General features: G+C 41.6%; 2 protein-coding genes across 8 annotated transcripts in view; one reads left to right on the top strand and one right to left on the bottom strand.

Moving 5' to 3' along the window:
• The window catches only part of VSNL1 (visinin like 1), a 141979-nt gene extending 127222 nt beyond the window's left edge, over positions 1–14757 (top strand). For all 6 annotated transcript variants that reach the window (XM_006137590.4, XM_006137589.4, XM_006137588.4 and 3 more), the window contains 2 exons: positions 12923–13138; positions 14560–14757. In XM_006137590.4, the coding sequence (XP_006137652.1) occupies positions 12923–13138; positions 14560–14757 (414 nt within the window). The remainder of the gene's footprint in view (positions 1–12922; positions 13139–14559) is intronic.
• Positions 12828–21262, bottom strand: part of SMC6 (structural maintenance of chromosomes 6) — a 117745-nt gene continuing 109310 nt past the window's right edge. For both annotated transcript variants that reach the window (XM_075923452.1, XM_075923451.1), the window contains exon 27: positions 12828–19993. In XM_075923452.1, the coding sequence (XP_075779567.1) occupies positions 19885–19993 (109 nt within the window). In that variant the 3' untranslated portion in view covers positions 12828–19884. The remainder of the gene's footprint in view (positions 19994–21262) is intronic.

Genomic DNA, 21262 nt, shown 5'->3' with positions numbered 1-21262 from the left:
AAAAAAGAATGAAAAATGAATAAGTTTTCACTGTTCCACCTAGCTGCATCCTCCGCCCAGCCTGGGCCAGGGCTTGGGGGGCCCAGTGCCGCATGGGCACTCCAGGAGGTGGGAGCAGGAGCAGATTGGGGGTAGTGTATCTGGCTAGGAGGGAGGGTGCAGGCATGACATTAGAATTAATGCTCTGACCCTTCCAGGGTCATTGGGAAAATAGTGCTTTTCGGAAGGGAAAAGAAGTCAGCGGCATTCTTTAAGGGACAGATCTGCTCTGGATTGGTGCATTCTGCAGGTTGCGTTCCCTGATTCCTGTGGTGTCAAACAAAGGGATATTGTAATTATACTGGGCTACAGCTACCGCACAGCTGGACTCTGCTACTATTGAATCGCTGTATTGTGACTGACCTTGGGTAGTGTAAACCATGCCCAAATTAAAATGAAGCAATGAAATGCTCTACTGCTTTCACTCACACGGGGAAGAATAAAATGAAATAGCATTTAATCAGTCCCCGTCCTGGCATAATGCACTAGTCATACTAATTGTCCTAGCAATCATTCTCTGAGATTGATTGTTTGCAGTGGGCAATAACTGATCTGAAAGTATATTGGCTTGTAGCATTACTGAGGCTGTATTAAGTTTCTCATTGTTTAAATCTAATTACAGAAACACAGCGATTGAAAATCAATTCACTTCCTCCTAGTTAATGACTAATGCTCCACCACTGTGAATAAAGAGATTAATTCTCCCAATTGAAAGCTTTTAAATGGTACATCCTTCACATGGGATGCGTGATAAACAGCAGGTAACTTGATGTCTCCCTGTTGCAGGGTGAAAATGTCTTCTCCAGCTGTTTCCTATTTGGATTTCTGTATCTTATCCACTTTATCTGCAGAGGCTCCAATCAATCTTCAAAAAAGGGTGTATTTAGAAAGAATGTTAAATTTAGATTAATCAGCTAAACAAATAGTTGACACAGTTTGCATTGACTATTGGATTAGTCAATGAAGGCACCTCTGCCTTTGAAATGTAGCAAGAACCCTACTGGCAGGGGCTGCCCAAGGGGGCCAGGAGGGTCGCAGGGCTGCCCAGTGGGGCCAGGAGCATAGCGGGGCTGCCCAGAGGAGCCAGGAGCCTGGTGCGCAGGGAGCTGGGTTGCAGCTGGGCTGACCAGCATATCAGGGAAGGAGGTGGGGGGACTGGTAGGGCAGCAAGGATGGTGGTAAGGGGGGGTCAGCCAGGAGGCCTGCAGCTGGTCCACAGCTGGGAGAAGCTGGTAGCAGGGGAGCAAGATATGACCTCCCCGTGTCCGGCAAAATCCCTCATCTGGGACTGGTTAGGTCGTGAGGGTGCTTCTCCAGGGAGGTCCAATCTGTAGTCATTTGATCTAGATCCAGTTTCCCAAGTTTGTTTATAAGAATGTCATGGAACTTTGTCAAAAGCCTTAATAAAGTCAAGCTTGATCATATCTACTGCTTCTTTTCCATCAAAGAAGGAAATTAGATTATACTTAATAATCACATAATACATGTTGACTTTGTTAAATATTAAGACGACCTCACAGCAAACAGGGCAACAGATATTACACCTGGGAGAAGCTATCACATATTTCAGTTCTGAATGTGCAGAAGTATAGATCAGATAACCTAATACATCTTTTCCATCTGCTGTTTCTATGTTAAGCGTAATAAGTAATGTCCACGTGAAGTAACACCAAACTTTCCACAAAGAACAAGTCTTCAGGTCCACTAATATCTTTGTGGTGAATGGTGTACTAAAACCTAAGAGTCCCACACTGCAAATAATTCAAAGATAATGCACTAATGAGTCTCCCCAATACCTCCAGGCTCAGCAAGAATCTTTTCTCAGGATGCTTAATAATTCAGCGGTGATGAGCATCCGTGACTCCTTTGGGAGTCCGTAGATATTTGTTGATGATTGTTGGCCATTTTAACTCACATATATAATAGAATCACAAGACAAAAATCTTTTTATCAAAAGTCCCTCTATCAAGGACTGAGAAAACTAGTGTTCCAGTTCTCTGGTCTTCCAAGGGAAGACTAGAGTTGTTGTGTGAAGTCATCACTGAAGATAATGACAAAACTCACATTGACTTCATTGGAGCCAGTATTTCATTTGATCTAACAGTTGGTCTAGACGCAACCATGCACCATAACAACCAATGGTGCAGTATAAAACTCAGGCTGTGAGAGGACAAAAATCATCACACAGCAACTTGCCCTGAAATAACTACCAATTTTATGAAACAAGTTCACGTAGATCACTGGAAGTTTGTGTACAAAATAGATCTAAGGACAAAACCAACTCAGCAGGGGGAAAGGGGAGGAGGTTTAATAAAATCTCTTTCTTGCCTTTCTAGTACAGGTCATTTTTAATAATACTTACTGTTTCTTATATCTTTTTTCTAAGCCATTTCTCCACATTATTAAGCTTTCTTGCATCGGAGTAAACATTTCATTTCTGTTATGTATTTGTATTAGCTTATAGCAGAAACTCTGCTATCTTCTGCAATGCAATGTGGTGATGACACTAACAGCTGATTGTAATACTGAAGTAATGATAATTTCAGTTCCTTACTAAGCACCCAGCACCTTTAAACCAAGTTCAGTTTATATGGAGCCCATTGCATTCACTCTGAATATCAGGTTTCAGATTTCACCAATGAACGTAAAACCAGATCTTTCAGTCTGCAGGGCCCAGGAAGGCTTGGATTGGGGAGGAGAAAGTGCCTATATATCTCAGGGCTGCTCTAGTTTGCATCTTTTGCAATTGCCATCAAAGGACAGTAGCCAAGGATTATTGCAGTAGTGCACTGAAGCCGTGTCACCGCATTTGCTCTCTTCTAGCAGCTTTATGACCCCTTTGCACCATAGAGGTGCTGGCATGAGAGCCATAATAGAGCCGTCTTTCTCCATGTTATCCATCAGAGACGTGTGTACTGTATTAGCTTTGGGGAATACCCTGGCAGATGTACCTTTGAGGATTTCACAGCTTTTCTGCAAAGGTGGAATGATTGCAGTAAGGTGCGGGGAGGGGGACGTGACCCCAGGTCCTGATTCTGTTGCCGATCAAGTCAGTTGGAGAAGGAACATGGCTGTAACACAGAAATGGCATCTCCTCCTACTTGAACTAACTGCATTAACTTAAGACAGATGAAAATTACATTCTCAACAATGACTATTCTATCATTTCCTGCTGAAGTCCCGAAGGTGAGCCAATGTAAATGTCATCAGTGCATTTGATAATCTTACTGTTCCTGTGGCTACAGATATGAAGCTTGCACAGTAAGATGGAAGCCCGTCTGACTGCAGTGTAGTGATCCAAAGATTTTAAAAGGAGTATAAACACAACCCAGTGAAAATATTTATTCAAATGTGTGGAGATTCTTTTGACTAATAATGATTATGTTTGTCAGGGGCCCTGCAATTAAATGTGGATTCCTACAACTTCACGCTCACAAACTTAACCAGCTGGTGGAGCAGAACTGTAGTGTTTTACAATGTCTATTCCCTGGAACCTTCTTACAGTTATTAGAATGGTTGTGAAATTCTCCATAGAACTGGGCTGCGAATCTGGGGAAAGTCCTGTAAGCATCAGTTGCATACAGAGTGAGCTTCCAACTGCATAATAGACTGATGCTAGGAAGTGGGTTAACATCGGCTCCCATCAGGCCCCCCGTATCATATAAATCTGAACTGTGAACAGAGCTCACTACGCAGACCTGTAGTGATCTGTAGTCACAGCAGCACTGAAGGTTGCCTGCCCTTGCTCCACCTCTTGTGCCCAAGGCCCTACCCCTTCCAGGAGTGCAGAGCCAAGCCCCCCTCCCCATACCTTTTCCAGGGGTCTGCAAAGGCTGTCAGTGCCCCCTGAGAACAGGCCTGTCCTGAAGCAGGATCAGGAGTGTTTCATGTAGTGCTTGTACCATTGATTTCAGCTTTCCGGATAAAAATATCCATGTTATTAATGTACTGCAGGTTCAAACAGCTTTGTGCTATTGGTGTATGCAGATTACGTGTCTTTTGCTGTGTGTCTAATTCAGATCAATCTATCAACATTAATATCTGAAGTTAGGGATAAAAAGTTGTGGTTGAAATTCTATCCCTCTCCAGAAAATGTTTTACATGCATACCGTGCAGTGTTTTAGCAAAGGCGTTTCAAAAGGCTTCCAGTTTATAATCATCTAAGCATTCAAAGTTCAAACAGTGCTGAGCAAATAACTGCCTTAAATCTAGCCCCTTCTCAAACATGAATTCAAATACGATTTTGAGTGTTGGTATCAAACTCAATATGCCTTTGTTGGTGGAAGTGAGAATTTAACCTGAACACTGTACCAGAGTGCTGTATTTTTGAGAATATTTTCCCTACATGATTCTTTCACATTTTAAAAACAGAATTTCTTATAAGGTAATATAGATACACAAAGATCATATTGATCCCACCACCCAATTAAAATTGCTACATTGTTCTAATAGTTAGCACATTCCTAGCACTGGAAAGGAGCGATGCAGATGTTAAGCAGTTGCTTTACTCCAAGGTGTGGGTTAGAAAAGAGATGAGACTTGACAGGCAGAAATACAAGAAATGTTAAATTTAACTTCCCACCTGCCCTTTGGATAGCCTGTGGCTGGTCAGCCATGGAATTCAATGTTGCACAAGGTCATAAAGACATACCTTGCTTTGAGTTTATAAATGGCTGATTTTATGGTCACTAACATGCAAAGTGGGATCCAATATTAATAGAAGTAAATCAGTCTCATTCTCCCTGGTGTATGTTCCTTTTGACATAATACATTGTAGGTTGGCCAGGGCTTGCATTAGGGTTTTTCAAAGAAGTCTAAGGGAATTAGGAATTTCAATGTATATGGGCCCCTAATTCTCTAAATCTTTTTTGAAAATCCCTGCCTTGGTTCCTTGTCTGTTTCTGAAACATCAGGTATTGGACCTATGGCAGATTGCCTGACTGGTGAATTCAATTTTCTCCAGATCCATTTATAGGCATTCTAGGGATCATTTCCTTTTAATTTGGACATTATTACATCTATTTTTAAAGTAACATGCTGTACACCCTATGAAAAAGTCCAATGCCATTTGAGGGAACAAAAAAATTTCTATAGTCTTTAACTAGCTGCATAATTGTATGAGGTCTGCACAGGCCTCTTGGTTTCAGACTAATTTATATAGGACTTTTCAAAAATAAAAAAATACTAAACAAAAAAGTTTTTGTTCTCTTACCCAGTGATTTCAATAATAATAACGCTTAATTCCTTTAAGTCCCCATGACATTGTTCACATTCTATTTAGAGACAGGTACTCCTGATCTACTGAAAGTAAAAATAAATGCTTAATGTCTAATTTCTAAAAAGCAGTAAAGGTGGAGTTAGCAACTTTGCCTTTTATTGGGTGGATGTGAATAAACTCTCTTCCTCTTCACCCTCTGCTGCAGATTCTCCATTGTAGTAAAAATCAAGTAACTTTCCCATGTAGGTAGTTTAATGTTCTGGTTGCTGGGAACAGATCAGTGAGGTTCAGTTTCAGCTGGGAATAAAGCATTCTCTGGAAGTGTTCTTGTTCTCCTTTCTGCATCTCTAGGCCAATTGTAACAAAACCTTTTAAATGTACCTTAGTTTGGAAGAGAAGAGCACAAAAGAATACTTTTTAAAATAAGCCAAAGAGGGGCCAGGTGCCAACTTTCTTTTAAATAGGTGCTTGGCTCCATTTCTTATATGAAAATCTTCTCAGAGCAGGAAGCCACACAAAGGAAATATTACTCATGTCTTTTTTCTTTAAGCATTTTTGGCTTGTCTGAAGCAAGAGTAATAGAAATCGGTAGATGCAGGTTTAAGGACTTTCCTCCACGTCTTTCAAGAATCGATTACAAGTTCCAGTTCCTAGCCAGGAAGAGAACTCCAATTCAGTGATTCAAAGACCTGCTGTTGTATTTGCTGCCAATCAGAACAAGAAGCATGGTGCTTACCCATTCCTCTCAGTACTCCAATTTGGAGTATCTTAAATGCTTTCACGTTTGCCCTGAAGAGAAACATCAAGTTCTTGGCCTTGACGAACTGTCATAGAATATTCAATTCCCAGTAGCATAGGCATAACACAGATTAGTGGCAGTCCTGTTCACACACTCATGTTAATTAGAGACAGACTGATACATAGATGGTTCACCCAGAACAACTTTAGAAAGACCCCTCTTTATTCTTTGTGTACCCTGCTACCCAGAGTCCATTCTAGCCCATCCACCTCAATTGTAGGGTTGAGGCCTGCTGTTGGGCTCAGGGTTTCTGATAGGAGGGTAGATGCATAGTTTCCTTAATAGGGCTCTACCAATTTCCAGACCCATCTGCCTCTGCTACAGGTTGCTCTGTATGACTGGCCAGCAGCCTCAGAAGGTCCTGCAGCTGGAAGCGGCTTATGGAGTTGTGTCTGATCTTCCCTGTACTCCTGGGAGTGCCTCAGCAAAGGGGGCTCCTAGCTCCAGCTGGGCAGGGGAGGGACAATCTGGCTCTGAAGGCATAAGCAAGGGTGCCAGTCTCACGACCACCTACAAATGGTAGGGCTGCCAGGTGTCCGGCATTGTTCCAGACCTGTATTTGCGCGCTCTGTCCGGTAAAAAAATCAGAAAATACTGGACATGTGCAGTGTCTGGTATTTTCTGATTTTTCCGGCTGCACACCGGACGGAAGCCTGGCGTGGGTGGAGCGGCTGGGAGTCCCAGCTGGGAGGCAGGGCTGTGATTGCCGCCGGGAGCCCTCAGTTGGTAGAGTGTGAGGAGGAGGGAAGCCTCCTCCTCGCTCGTGCGTTGCCAGGAGCCTGTGCGGGACAGGCAGCAAGTGCCCAGGTCAGTCCCGCTCCCCGCCAGCCAATTTGCTCACCCCCTCTTTCCCGGCCGGCTGGTTCTCCCCCACTTCCCCTCCTGATCTTCCCCGGCCAGCCCCCCTGCACCCTCCCAGCTCTGCTTCCTGCCCCCCTTCCTCCCGGCCAGCCCCTTGGCCCCCCTGTACCCTTCACCAGCTCTGCTTCCCGCTGGCCCGTTCCTCGTCCTGATCTCCCCACTCTTGCCAGGCTCTGCTTCCCGCCCCCCCTTCATCCCAGCCCCCCCTTCCTCCTGGCCAGCGCCGCTGCACCTCCCCCCTCCCCGCTAGCTGTGCTTCCCGCTTCCCCTTCCTCCCAGCCAACCGCATGGCCCCCAACTCCCGCCCCAGCTCTACTTCCCAGTGGCCCATTCCTTTTCCTGATCTCCCCTGGCCAGTGGTGCTGCACCCCCCCCCCCCCGCCAGTTCTGCTTCCTGCCCTCTTCCTCCTGGCCATCCTCGCGGCCCCAGATACCCCCCAGCTGTGCTTCCCGCCTTGCCCCCTCCCGGTTGGTCCCCCCTCCACTGAAATCCCGTGGCCAGCCCCGTTCCGCCCGACCCCCCCCTCCCACGACCTGCCCTGCTTCCCGTTGCCCCCCCCCCCCCCCATCTCCTCAGGCCAGCTCCATTCCCCTCCTCCCGTTAGCTGTTCCCAGGCCCCCCCCTTCCTGGCCAGGACCGCTCCCTTCATGGCTGGTCCTCCCCTGCTTCCCCACCCCACCCCACCCCACGAAGAGTGTCTGTTTTTTTGTTTTTAAATGGCTACCTGGTAACCCCTAGCAATGATCCAGGTTCTTGGAGGGGTTTTTTTTTTTTGCTCAACAACTTTGCCCCCCCCCCCCCTTCCCCACACACACACACTTTTTTTTCTTCAACAAAATTTTTTCCTGGTGGCTTTTTTTTTTTGGCGGGGGGAGGGGTTCGGTATTTTTGTTTCAGCCATTTGGCAACCCTACCTACAATGGGCTTACATTTGCAACCACCATCCACAATCCACTTTTAGGTTGGGACCCTCACAGTTGCAATACCACAACATTTCAGATTTAAACAGCTAAAAACCTGAAATTTACTGATTTTCAAATCCATGGTTGTGAAATTGATAGGGCTCTAGCATTAGCAGCTGATCTTCTTCTCTGCTTTCCTCAGTGGTCCATGCTCCCAGTATCTTCCTAACCCATTTCCTACGTCTCCATCATTTACTGTGTAGCATTTGCTCTATGGGCTAAAGGGATGCTCTGTGCCTAAGGGCAACACCAGTGTTGGCAGCAGTACAGGGGAGCATCACTGCACACATGAGTGACTGATGAAACAAGAGACCATTTCCTCATTCTGCTGAAGGCAGTCCAGTCCCTCCACTGATGTCAGTCTGCAGGCAGTCCCGGGATGGCAACCTATAGCTCTGGAGCCAAATATGGCTCTTTTGGCCAAATTTGGCTGCCCTGTGTGCTGGAGCTGGAGTCGAGCCTTCCTCAGGGCTGGAGCTGCTGCCCAGGCAGGCTACATCATGGCTGCCCAGATGCTGCCAGGGTGGGTATCCCTGTGTGCCGGAGCTAGGGCTGGGGTTGCTGGGCGGCTGCTTCTATTGCAGCCTGACCAACAAGGCCCAAATCGGTGCCTAGCCCCCATCTGGCTTCAGTGTCCTGTCCCTAGCCTCTCCCTCCTGCTGCAGCACAGGTAGCCACGATGTAGCAGCCCAGTCCTGGCCAGGTAAGGTAATCCAGCCCCAGCACCCCCCCCCGAAAAACTCCATTTCCCACCTCCAGCACCCTGCCCTGAGCCCCTCATACACCTGAATCCTGAGCCTGATACACTCCAATTCTGACTCCTGCACCTACAAATCCCGTCCCCTGCCATCAGATTGACAGGACAGCCTGAATGTGAACATGAAGCTGCGTTTGACTAGTATGATGTAAACGTTTCAAAGAAATGTGTGAAAAGATGCAGCAGCAGAAGTCCCACTAAATGAAGTCTGTCAGTACATTTCATTTATGCTATTCATATTATTGATAATTGACATATTGCATATTTTGTCATGCAAATGGACATTCTTATGCAGCTCTTCGTTGATCACTTGTTCTGAATTTTGATGTAGTTTGGCTGTTTGGTTTGAAAAGGTTGTTGACCCCTGCCCTAAGGAATGCCTGGGAGCCCAGGGACTTGTACTTTACACTAAGGATGTTTGCTGGGAGTAGAATTGTGAAGCACACTTGTGAGCTTCTCTAGTTACATTAGGGACCAAAAAGAAATTTGTTTTTTGCACGTGTCTTTGTTTTTCTCCTACAATATTTATAGAGAATCCCCAGGGAAAGTAACAGAGATCTGCCAACTGGTTATCAGTCCCCAACTCCTCGACAGCAAGCAGGTTTCTCGACCTAAACATGAACTTTGTAAGACAGCATGATTTTGTGAAGTTTCATATCCTAAACACACACACACACACACACACTCTCTCTCTCTCTCTCTCTCTCTCTCTCCATGCTGCCTTGCAAAGCCATGCACTATAGTAACCATAACAATGTCCCTGACTCACTCTGCAGTAGGCCAGCCAGTAGGATGATGGGTGAGTTTTTCAAAAGCATTTCATGTGAGTTTAACTTTGCTCCCAGAGACTCCAGCCGAGGTAGAATTAGGCTCATTCTAATTGTCTCCAGGGGTTGACTCATCACCATGCTCTTGTTGAAACAATCAACGTGAAACAGCGTGACTGTAATATATTTAATATTAGAATATTTGTGCTGATGTGGTTTGCAGAACTTGTGTGGAATTGACATTGGGGCTGGCTCTGAGTTTTCATTGCCCCTAGATCCCTTCCCCCCCATGTTTATACAACTTGGTACAGTTTTGCCATTTTGTACAATTGTATCTTGGTTCTCAATAGCTGGTGTTTTTCTTAAAGCCTCAGATGCTAGATTTCTATGAGACTCTAGTTTTCTTCACAAACTCCTAAATGGAACAACTCTATGGGGTATATTCATAACTAACTGGAAAACTGTTCCCATACAGGCCTGCCGACAGATGGTGGAGAGGCAATTGCGTTGCTGCAGCAGCAATGGCAGGCGGAGCCGTTGGCCTTTAAATTGCTGCTGGAATGCTGTATCATGTGCTCTACGCTGCTCTGAGGGTTGAGGGAGGCAAACGCCATGTTCCGGGTGGCACAGAGAGCTGGCAGCTCTGGCCCCGCCCCATTCTGGGACATGGATCTTTGTCTGGGGGCCCACTGTTGGCCCCGCTGACAGTAGATTGCGCCTGGCTCTAGCTGGTTTCCCAGCCCAATGCCTGTGACTGACTGCCTTGCACTCAGTGGCAAGAGACAACCCTGAATAGTTTGGGACCACTGCACTATTCCATGGCAACACATATCACAGGCAACATGTTGTTGAGTTCGTTTTGTTCCTAACATTGCTGCTGTCATTATTGGTGGGAGACTGTAATGCCATGCACCATGAATATTTGACAAGTTGGAAAACAGCCTGCTATACAAATATCCTTTAGGCAAACACAAGGAAAGCAACATTGTTCATCAGCTCATTCAGCACTACAGCAAAGTGCATGTAGAGGTCAGAATAAAAATAGGGCATCAAGATAATCACACTGAATTTTTTCATCTAGCTCTGACAAGATGCCTGCTTGAGGCTTAACTGCATATATGGCTGAAGATTTCAAGCCCAATGCTCCACTTAAACCTTGCATAGCCACTTACACCTATGCAAGGTCTGTGTAAAATGCAGCCATTTGGAAAACAGAGAACAGGACTTGTACAACAATGTCTACACTGCATCTGGGAGAAAACCCCCAGTTCAGGTACACTGACTTGTGATAGTGGTGCTCATGTTAAAATAGCTGTGTAGCTGTTGGGACTGGAGGTGGTGCCCAGCTTCTCAAGACCTCCAGGACTGAATAACGCCTATGTAGTCTCTAACCAGTTGGCTTTAATGAGAGCCCTGCTAATGTAAGTCTGTGGTGGCAATGCTGGGAGGCTCACTCCCAGGTGCAGTGTGGACGTACTTTATTAGTGCAGCTTTTGGAATGTGAATGATTAAAATATATTGTACTTTGTAATGGTAGCTTTAGCCTGAAATTATGCAAGTTATTTACCTGATGAAGGGCCCACTTTCAAGTGATAAAAATGGCTATTCACACATGCCAACAAGAATCTTTTAACATGCTCTCTGTTCAGTGAGGTGTACAGCCTAATCCCAGTACACTAAGTAGCGGGGTTGTGCTGGCAGCAGGACAAAGGTTATAAGGAATCCTGTTGTGGCCCTCTCTGCTTCACCCCTGCAACTGGATCTGGAGGACTGTAGTATCTCCAGAAAGGGAGAAATTGCTGATAAGATGTGCACAGCAGGATGTTAGGCCTCTAGATCCAAGGCCTGCCTTGCTCAGTCCCACAACCCTTTCATGCTTTTGAATGTAGTGTTTGTCACTAGCTCTGTTCTAGAGGGCACAGGCAGAGTATATAGCCCCATACAACTTGTACCACATTATATATATATATGCTACAGTTGCATTCAGGGGTTGGTCTTGTGGTTTAAGGCTCAGGACCAGGATTTAAAGCTATTCCCAGGCTGCAATAGGAGTGCTGGTTCCAAAATGACCAGCTCATATTCAACATTAGTTAAGATGAAACACTGAAAGGGTCTTCTCCCCATCCCCTTTGTGGACTTATATCATGGCAGTATCCAGAGATCTCAACTGGATCCTAACGTACTGGGATGCAGGAACCTAGAGACCCTTGCGATTTGCGGAATCACTATTTGCAGGTCTCCTATCCTGCATAGAGGGAGGCAGGTGGTGGAGGCTGGGAGCTGCAGAAAGCTCATAACAGCTCACAGCCCCAGTAGTGAGTTTGAGAGCTACAGGGAGCTCACTGTGGGGCCAAAAGCCACTGCTCCCTGTATTTACAAATGGAAAAGGTTTCTGGGATGTCCAGAGCCAGGAAGCACTTAGTTGAAATCCCATTGAGAACAATGGAACTTGAGTTTGAAAACATCCTTTATGAATATTTTCTTGCACTGAGCCTATGAGGGAGAGAATTCCAGTGAGTAGGACATGAAAGTTACTGGAATCCCCACCCCAGGACTCAGCATAAGGAAACATATGTTCTTGATTTTGCACTGCACGTGTGGAATTTGTTATAATAAAAAACAAAAATGACTGCTTTTTAACAGCAAAAATACTCAATTTAAATATAGAGTACTGTTCATCTGAACTTGTGGTATTTATTGCAACTGTTACAATAATTCCTTCTTCCTTTTACTGATGAGCCATACTCCATTTAAAGGCACTCACTGTAAAAGGCAGTTATGACCAGAAAGAATCTCTAAAATATCACCCTATCATATTTTATTCAAGTCAAAGATGTTTACTTGCCCCTCTCACAAATGTCAGGTATTCATTGCTATTCACCACCACGAGAATTGGAATTATTAAAGCTAGAATAGAATCCACCAGCAACAGAATTGTTAACTAATGGCTGAATGCTGCATTTGATGACAAAACCCTTATTGACTTAATCTCGAATCAGATTATGGTACATTTTTCAATTGCAGAATATTACTGAGATCCAGAAAGAACTCAACTTTGGTTTCAGATGACAAGTTACATTTGCAAAGCTGGAAGATAGTAAACATCTCTTTACATGTAAACTAAGAAAATTTCCTGTGTAAGTTGCTGCCACAAACATGGAATGATAGCTCCCTTAGTGCCATCATTTTTATTTACAAATCACTTCTCAGTGTATAGCTGCACTTTAAGAATGATAAGGTTAAAAGTTATCTTTGAAGATGGGTATTGGATTGGGATAAAATAGCAGTAACACATCCTTGTGGTAAACTTTTTTTTTTCTTTTTATGAGAAGTGCTCGATGCTTTACTAGGAATCATTTTTAAGTAGTAAGCCTTTATACTGGATTATTTCTGATACATTGAAGCATTTATGAACACTTACTGTGATTTTCAAATAATTTTATATTTTCATTTTAATATTTTTGTATGAACATTTTCCCATGACCATCCCATAACTACATTTATATTTCATTTTGCAGTTTTTTCCATATGGAGATGCTTCAAAATTTGCCCAACATGCCTTCAGAACCTTTGATAAGAACGGCGATGGAACCATTGACTTCAGAGAGTTCATCTGTGCATTGTCCATCACCTCAAGGGGTAGTTTTGAACAGAAATTAAACTGGGCCTTTAATATGTATGATTTAGATGGAGATGGTAAAATTACAAGAGTGGAGATGCTGGAAATTATAGAGGTAAGACATATTACAAACAATTTGTGCAAATGTTTTCCATAAGGCATTACACAAACACTTCCTGATACAAACACGCAATGGTTGGTGTGCTAGCTCATCAGAAGATTGCGCAAAAAACATAGCATATGCACAAAAAACTTCTATTTCTATACAAGCTGGGCTGATAATACTGAAATCTAACCTAGCGTTAAACAATTTCTTTCACCAAAGAGTTTGCATCTCAAAACACATTATATAGTTAGAACGTATCTATCCAACACTGAGTGCTAATTCTATTAGTAACTAGGTGCCTCCATCATAAAAATGTGTAGTCAAAGTAGCTTTAAAATGTTGCCAAATTAGTGATTACTGAGGTGTAGAATATCAACTTTGAAATGTTAGTACATATAGTAGCTTATTCAGAGACTCAAAACAGTAGTATTTCCAGTTGAACAAAACTTTCCATAATCTAAAATAGGTATTTCATGGACACTGGAATATCCCGACACTTATCCAGACTTTCAGTTGACCTCCATTTTAATAAAGATGTAATGCAGAGCCATCATTTAGTGTTGTTTTTCAAAGCAATTAGCATACTGATTTTAAAAAAAGTTTCTATGATTTCTGAGGGTTATGCAGTGTGCACACCTGTGTGTATTTAAATTTTAACAAAGGTACATTTGATAATTTTCTGTCTGTGAAACAGTACAGCTGAACACCTCTAGGCCCTCAAAATAGTAATTCTAAAACTCAGAGTTCTAAAACAAGCTTAAATCTTTACCTGATGGAAAAATCTTTTCATTCTTGGTCAAGTGTAACAAATTACCATGTAATTTCTTACAAGACCAAGATGAATCTTGTACCAAAAACAAACAAAAGAAAAGAAACCCTAACACATGATTATAGGAAACGGATCAGTCAAATACTGTTTAAAATGTTTCAAAGAGCTGATGTTTGTTGTTAACCTCAAATTCCAGAAATGCATATACATCTGATCCAGAGTATAGATCATCTGAACTGCAGTTGTGTTCTAGTTTTTTTGAATACTACATAACAACATGTCTATTGGATTGTCGTAAATAGAACTATGCATCCACTTGTAACTGGAAACTCGCTTACTCAGAAAATCATAAATTTGCTGTTCAGTTGCTTGAAGAATCAAATTAGTTCTAATGTACCAAATGGAATAAGCATTTTTTAAGAAAATTGTATATACAGTATATCAATTTAATTGAAATATTTAGAAGGTTGTTATTCCTTGTCAGAAGAAAATGTATTTGGGATTTTTAAAAACTAAATTTAAGGTATAATCACATTCTCAAACTAGAAAATCATGTCTGCATATAATCATGACACCTAGAACTATGTACTAATGCCACTTAATTATACTTACTCCAAATTTTGATTTTTAAAAATTATTTTCCTTTGCTTTCTTTCCAAAGGCCATTTACAAGATGGTGGGTACTGTGATAATGATGAAAATGAATGAGGATGGTCTCACGCCAGAGCAACGAGTAGACAAGATTTTCAGCAAGATGGATAAGAACAAAGATGACCAGATCACACTGGATGAATTCAAAGAAGCTGCAAAGAGTGATCCTTCCATTGTATTACTCCTGCAGTGTGACATTCAAAAATGAGCTAATGTAAAATGCATTATGGACTGCACAGAAGTTTAGATGTTCCATTCAGTTTGCAGCTATTTCCACACACAAAAATTGCTTGGACTACCTATAAATGGACTTGCTTCTTGTGTTTGAAACACTTGTGTGCATGAGAATGTCATTTGCTAAAGAATTTTAAAAGTATATATTATAAAAATAAACTGCCACAATGTGATGTGTGCAATGTCATTTCATAACAGTCCTATTCCTCTGAAGCCTGTGCAGCAGTACCGTGCTGCAGTGAAATTATACTATTGATTGTTCGTTTTACTGATGCTAGCTATGTGTCTCCTAGCCTGAGTAATGTTAGTGGCACTGACTTCCCATGGTAATGTAACTGTTGATTATAAACCATGTCACCATTCTGCTGTAAAGTAGTACTGGACAGACAGAGGCAAAAGTTCCTCAGTTCACGAGTCTGATCCACACATGTGCTTGTATTGTCAGTGAATATAAATGTAATTCATTTGCATGCCTTTTAGGTTTGCCTTAATTCTTACCTCATTTGCATCCTTTCAATCTGGAAAGAGCTATGTCAGAGGAATGCAGTATAAACAAAGTTAAGTAAATCCTGCTAAAATGTTCCCTTAATTAAAAAGTATATATACGTTTAAAATATTGTTTTACTGGAAGTTTAAAAAAGTTTTATTGGAAGTAGAATGATTTCTGCTTGAATTTTCAAAAGCTTCTGAAGAGGTTGCAATATATGTCCCAAAATAAATTTATAACATTTGACTTTCCCCCCCTAATTCTTATTTCACATTTTTAGCATGTTGCTATTGTAGGAAAAAAATATGATTCAGTCACTACAAGAATCTGCCACTACAAAGCTGGAAAATACTTCACTATGAAAACAATGTAAATTGAACTGGAAATAGAACTTAATTCTTATCCAAACTGCCTTATTTGATTAATCGTCTTATATGAAATCAAATACTGTGGTTCTCAAATGCATCAGTAGGGACAGATTCTCATCTGTACAAGTCAGAAAGAAAATAGCTGGTAAGAACACAAGAGAGCTCACCCACAAAATTCTTCCTTATCCACAGGTATTCCAGTACAGTAAAACCTGTGTTATCTGGCATGCTAGGGGAATTAGGGTGTTCTGGTTATCTAAAAATTCTAGTTATCTGAGGGTCCCATCAACCTAGGAAAAATGAATGTACAATAACAGTAAAATTCAAGTTTTTAAATGTTGGTAGTTTTGTAGTGTGAGGCAGTTGGTCTCACATTTCTATTTTGAGTTAAAGATGATTAGTACTTCTTAAATACATTGTTAAGCCAATCATGGTAAACCAAGCCAGGCCTGTGCGCCTGAAGATGTGACAGTATCATGGCTGGGGGCAATGCTGGTTAACAAAGTTTTCTGGTAAACAGTGTGCCGGATAACAAAGGTTTCATTGTATCTGGTTTCCCTAATATGTGGCACTGTCAGCAAATCCTCCTTTTGCTGAAATATTCCTTTCTACAGTATAATTCACAGAAGAAAAAACAGCAATATGATAGGAGACAGACTTCCTCAAAAGTTTTGATTATGAAGGAGAAAACTGACAATTGACATACAAATATGGGTAAGGTTCTCACTCAAAATTAACTCCTCAGAGAGAAGCATCAACACAGTCATTAGAAGTTTAAGATTCAACAACTATAAGCATTATTAGGTGAGCATTTTCAAAGCTACTAATTCAAAACACACATTGGAAGAAAAGGGATTGCTTTATTTTCTGACAATTGTTAAAGTATTGCATCATTTCACCCAGAAATTGAAAGTATAATTTTAGATTTCTAGTCAGCCAGAATATCAATCCTCTTTTACTTAAATAATTTTCTAAGCGCTCTCTAAATCAAAGCAGCACCCATTCTCTTGATCTACAGCTGGCCTAACTCTGCCTTGTTTACCCCACATAGCATTGTAATATCAATGAGATAAAACAAAAATAAGCAAAGAGGATAGTAGAAAATCAATGAGAAAGTAGATAAGCAGCTCAGTCATATAATATGTTCATTATATGGCTGGAACTTTTTGGAATGACTAGAGGTAACATCTCACTCGTCCAGCTCACTAAAACCCTCTTAAGTTTATTAGCCTTTGATTTCTTTTAACATGCTTTACAGGATTACAGAAGCGACAAAAAAATACAATGCATGCACACTAGCCATGTTTGCCAGTTGGGAAAAGATAGCGAAGCTCTAGTGCCTTTACAGTTCTGTCATTCTGCAAATCATGCCTCAAAAAACAAGGCAAATAATCTCTGCATTTCTGGAGTAAAAAAACCCAAGATGGGCTCTACGCTTGAAGTCATAAACATCTCCAAACAAGTCAATGAATAAGTAGTAAGGCAGGAAACATTGGATTTACATGTCTATATATGTTGAAGATTCTTCACCATAATATCTTCCCATGAAACACACTATTAGTTTCATCACCTTCTGATCAGAATCAATTCAGTTGTCTACTGCTTTGTTACTTCTATACTTTATGCAAAAGCACTATGGAAATATAAGTCCATAGGGAAACTCTCACCCTCCTGAAGCTAAAGAAAAGTTGGACCACTGAACTTCCTGACTGGAGGTTCCAAAGAGCATGGAGAGAGAGGCTGTTCTCAGAAGTGACGGATGGCAGAACAAGGAGCAATGGTCTTAAATTACAGTGCGGGAGGTCTAGATTGGATATTAGGAAAAACTGTTTCAGTAGGAGGGTGGTGAAGCACTAGAATGGGTTACCTCGGGAGGTGGTGGAATCTCCATCCCAAGAGGTTTTTAAGCCTCAGTTTGACAAAGCCCTGGATGGGATGATTTAGTTGGGACTAGTCCTACTTTGGGGCAGGGGACTGGACTAGATGACCTCCTGAGGTCTCTTCCAGCTCTATGATTCTAAGTCAGATAAAGTAAAATAGCTTTTCTGGACAAATTTTAAATTTGTCATCAAAATGGAAAAAAAATAATTAAAATAGCTGGTTATTCGAAAAATGTTAAGTAATTTCTAATCAAAAACTTTTTTTATTTTTAAAGCAGCACCTCCCTCTACATTGTGCAACAGCAAAAGCAAAGCAGTAAGGTTATTGTATAATATGCCTGCATGTGTTAACACTGTACTATTGTTCTTACTTATAGTACAAAATCAGAAGCAGAACTGTACAAAAGCAAAAAAAAGTAAACTACTGTAAATTTACAGTCTATTGCACATGGATCTTAATCCTGATATACATTTTAGTAAACATAACTGTCTTTAATTTTGCATATTTTCTCACATTCTATAGAGCATATGTCATTTAAGGTCTAGGGGCTCCGTTCTTCCTTAGTCTGGCAATGTTCCTGGCCCCAGCCATCTGTTTTTTTCCCTGAGAGTGCCCCAGAGCACCTGTGAGGTCATCGACAGCGCCAAACCAAGGGTGTTACTGGATATGAGAAATCCAGATCAGAGGTTCAATCTGTACATGCTTTGTTTAAATAGAATCAGGGATCTAACGTCCTAAAAGGTGATGTTGCTAGTTTTATTATGCTGATGCTCCAAGCGCTTCAAATGGTATATAAAGAGAACCGCTTGGGAGCATATTTTTCCAGTCAAAGATTATTTTGTCAACAAATTCTGCACTTTTTAGTAATGAGAATGTATACTGAAATTTAAGAATCTTGTTCTAGATATAGCAAATCTACTTCCATTTGAGAACTGTACATGTATGTTCCAACTGATTTTTACAAATATAGTAAAAGTGTTCAAATATACTTGGCAGTTAAGTTAGGAAGAGTTTGGTTTCCTTCCATTTAGGCAACAACTTGCCTGGTTCAGAAACTCAGACATTACAGCAATTAAGCTAATGTGTTTTCTCCCATTCTATAGCACCAACAAAGCATGCAAACACAGCAGTACAGACCTTTTAACATTAGGATGACAGCTACCTATAGTTAGAGGTGATGCCTGGGTGGTACACTGAAAAGTTGTGTCCTTCCCTCCTCTCAATTTGCTTCTTGTCTCGTACTGAACATACTCAGAAACATTGCTGAAGTTGGCTGCCCTCACTTGCTCCCCACCACCCCACTGGAAAGCGCAAGTTGTCCTGCCTATACTGTTAGATTTTTTGTATGGATATTTCTGATATTACACCATACACATTTTACATTTTAATTGAATGTATTACCTAATAAAATGTCTAACATTATGTAATTTTGGGTGAGAAGACAAATTTTAAAAGAATTGTGCAAAAATTTCAGTACCTATTTCTTTGTTATACTTTCACACATAAGTAGTTCTGTTCTTAAAATAGCGAGGCAAGATACTGCAAATATTCCCACAGTTAAATATGTAAACACTGCTGATATACTCAAAACAAATCACAGAAACTGCTTGAATGCCCCATGGTTCTATGCTTGATAAAGCAAAATCCAATCTTGAAAACTGAACATATTGAGTTACATTTTAACATCTTCTTGAACAGTGTTGAAAAATAAAAGCCTAGCAGAATTTATATGTACTTGAACACTTTTTATTTTTAAATATCTATAAATGCATTACTACTTATATCCGTTTTAAAAGAATTTTTAAATGATTTTTCTCCAGCATAATTATATATAAAATATATTTCAATTTTTCAGAAAAGCCCAAAATGTATATCTCATCTTTGAATCTCCAGTATGTGGCAGATAAAGAAGAAAGTTTAACAAAATGAACATTTTCATTTAATTTTTTCCAGCGAACCAAACTTTTTTTAAACTGAATTGTAATTTTACTAAAATTATACACGTCATTTACATTTGTATTACAAAACTGTTTCACTATAAAAATATAAAGGAGCTTTCTCCTCCAACTAGAAATATCTTTTAATTAAATTCTCCTAACCTGAAATCAGAAGAAAATACATGTTTGGCTAAATGAACTGTGGAGCAAAGTGCATTAGGGAAATTTTAGTGTACCAGTAGGGTATACGCAGACCAACTAGTGCACAACATGTTGGTATGCTTTAGAAATCCTACCCCCACTATGTATGCTGCTGCATCATATGTACAGATAAGCCCTTAATATTACAGACATATAAATTATATACATTTATACTAAAAAAATCTGAACATTAGGAATAGCATAATGTGACAAAATATTTATTAATTTTAGTCTTCTTCCTCTTCTTGATGTCTATGCTGAAAATTTAGAGTTGTTTGTCCTCTTTCAGGGTCTTGCATTCGGAGGATCCGAATAAGGCTACTCGTAGGAAGGGAACTAGAAACAAAACACACAATTTAAACAATTCTCTTTATCAATGAGTTAATGTGTCTGCCAACATGACTGTCTAGCACTTCATTCTTTGATCATAGAAAACAGTACTATGGAGTGAAATCCTGGCCCTATTGAAGTGAATAGCAAAGTTTCCACAGATATCAATATGTCCAAGATGGTAACCCATGATCTTTACCTCGAGCAGTGAACTCTCTATATTTTATGTCACAATTAATACCACTTTTATTCCATCCCCCAAACTTTAAAATATAGAAGATTCCATGAGCTGTACAAATGGAATTTTAAACTGAAAGTACAAACTCTAAGAGAAATGAAATTAGTTGTCAAACACCCTTTAATGTATAAACGTCCCTTAGATCCCGATGCTGCAGTCACATTCAACTTAAGTACAGTTATGCACATATGCGTATGTACAATCCAGTCTTTAAATTGTGGACCAGAGGCTGTTCCACAAAATCCTTAACTGTACTTTTTGTACTTTGGTTTCCATTATATTAGTGTTCCCCAATATTCATACTATAATTAAATTCATATACTTTAACAAAAATAATATGAAGTCTCATTTTATAACTTCACTTAAAAACATATGAAACAATATACAGGCAGTCCCCGGGTTACGTACAAGATAGGGACTATAGGTTTGTTCTTAAGTTGAATTTGTATGTAAGTCGGAACTGGCTCCAGATTCAGCTGCTGCCACTGAAACTGACCAGGGGCTGACTACAGGAAGCCGGAGGCAGAGTTGCTCTGCCCCCAGCTTCCTGGAATGAGCCTGATCAGTTTCAACAGCTGCTGAATCTGGAGCCTGGGACAGAACAGCTGGGGCGCTGCCCGGTAGGTTCCCACAGGACCAACCCGGCAGCACCCCAGCTGCTCTACCCGAGGCGTCCCGCAACAAAAGCCTGGTCTGCTGGGGGGGGGGCCCGCACTAGCTGCGCCCCCTCCCCCCCCCAGCAGACCAGGGAGACACGAGCAAAGCTGCCCAGGCGGCGGGACCCCTGCCGCCTGGGCGGCTTTGCTCCTGTCCCCCTGGTCTGCTGGGGGGGTCCAGCGGCTTTTCTGGACCCCCCCCAGCAGACCAGGGGGACAGGAGCAAAGCCGCCCAGGCGGCGGGGGTCCCGCTGCGTGGGCAGCTTTGCTCCCGGGCAAACGAGCAAAGCCGCCCAGGCGGCAGCTTTGCTCGGGTGTCCCTGGTCTGCTGGGGGGGTCCAGCGGCTTTGCTGGACCCCCCGAGCAGACCAGGGAGACCGG

The sequence above is a fragment of the Pelodiscus sinensis genome, chromosome 3, assembly GCF_049634645.1.
Source record: "Pelodiscus sinensis isolate JC-2024 chromosome 3, ASM4963464v1, whole genome shotgun sequence".
NCBI lineage: Eukaryota > Metazoa > Chordata > Testudines > Trionychidae > Pelodiscus > Pelodiscus sinensis.
The sequence above is the reverse complement of the archived record's forward strand: the minus strand, read 5'-3'. Positions and strand labels throughout refer to the sequence as shown.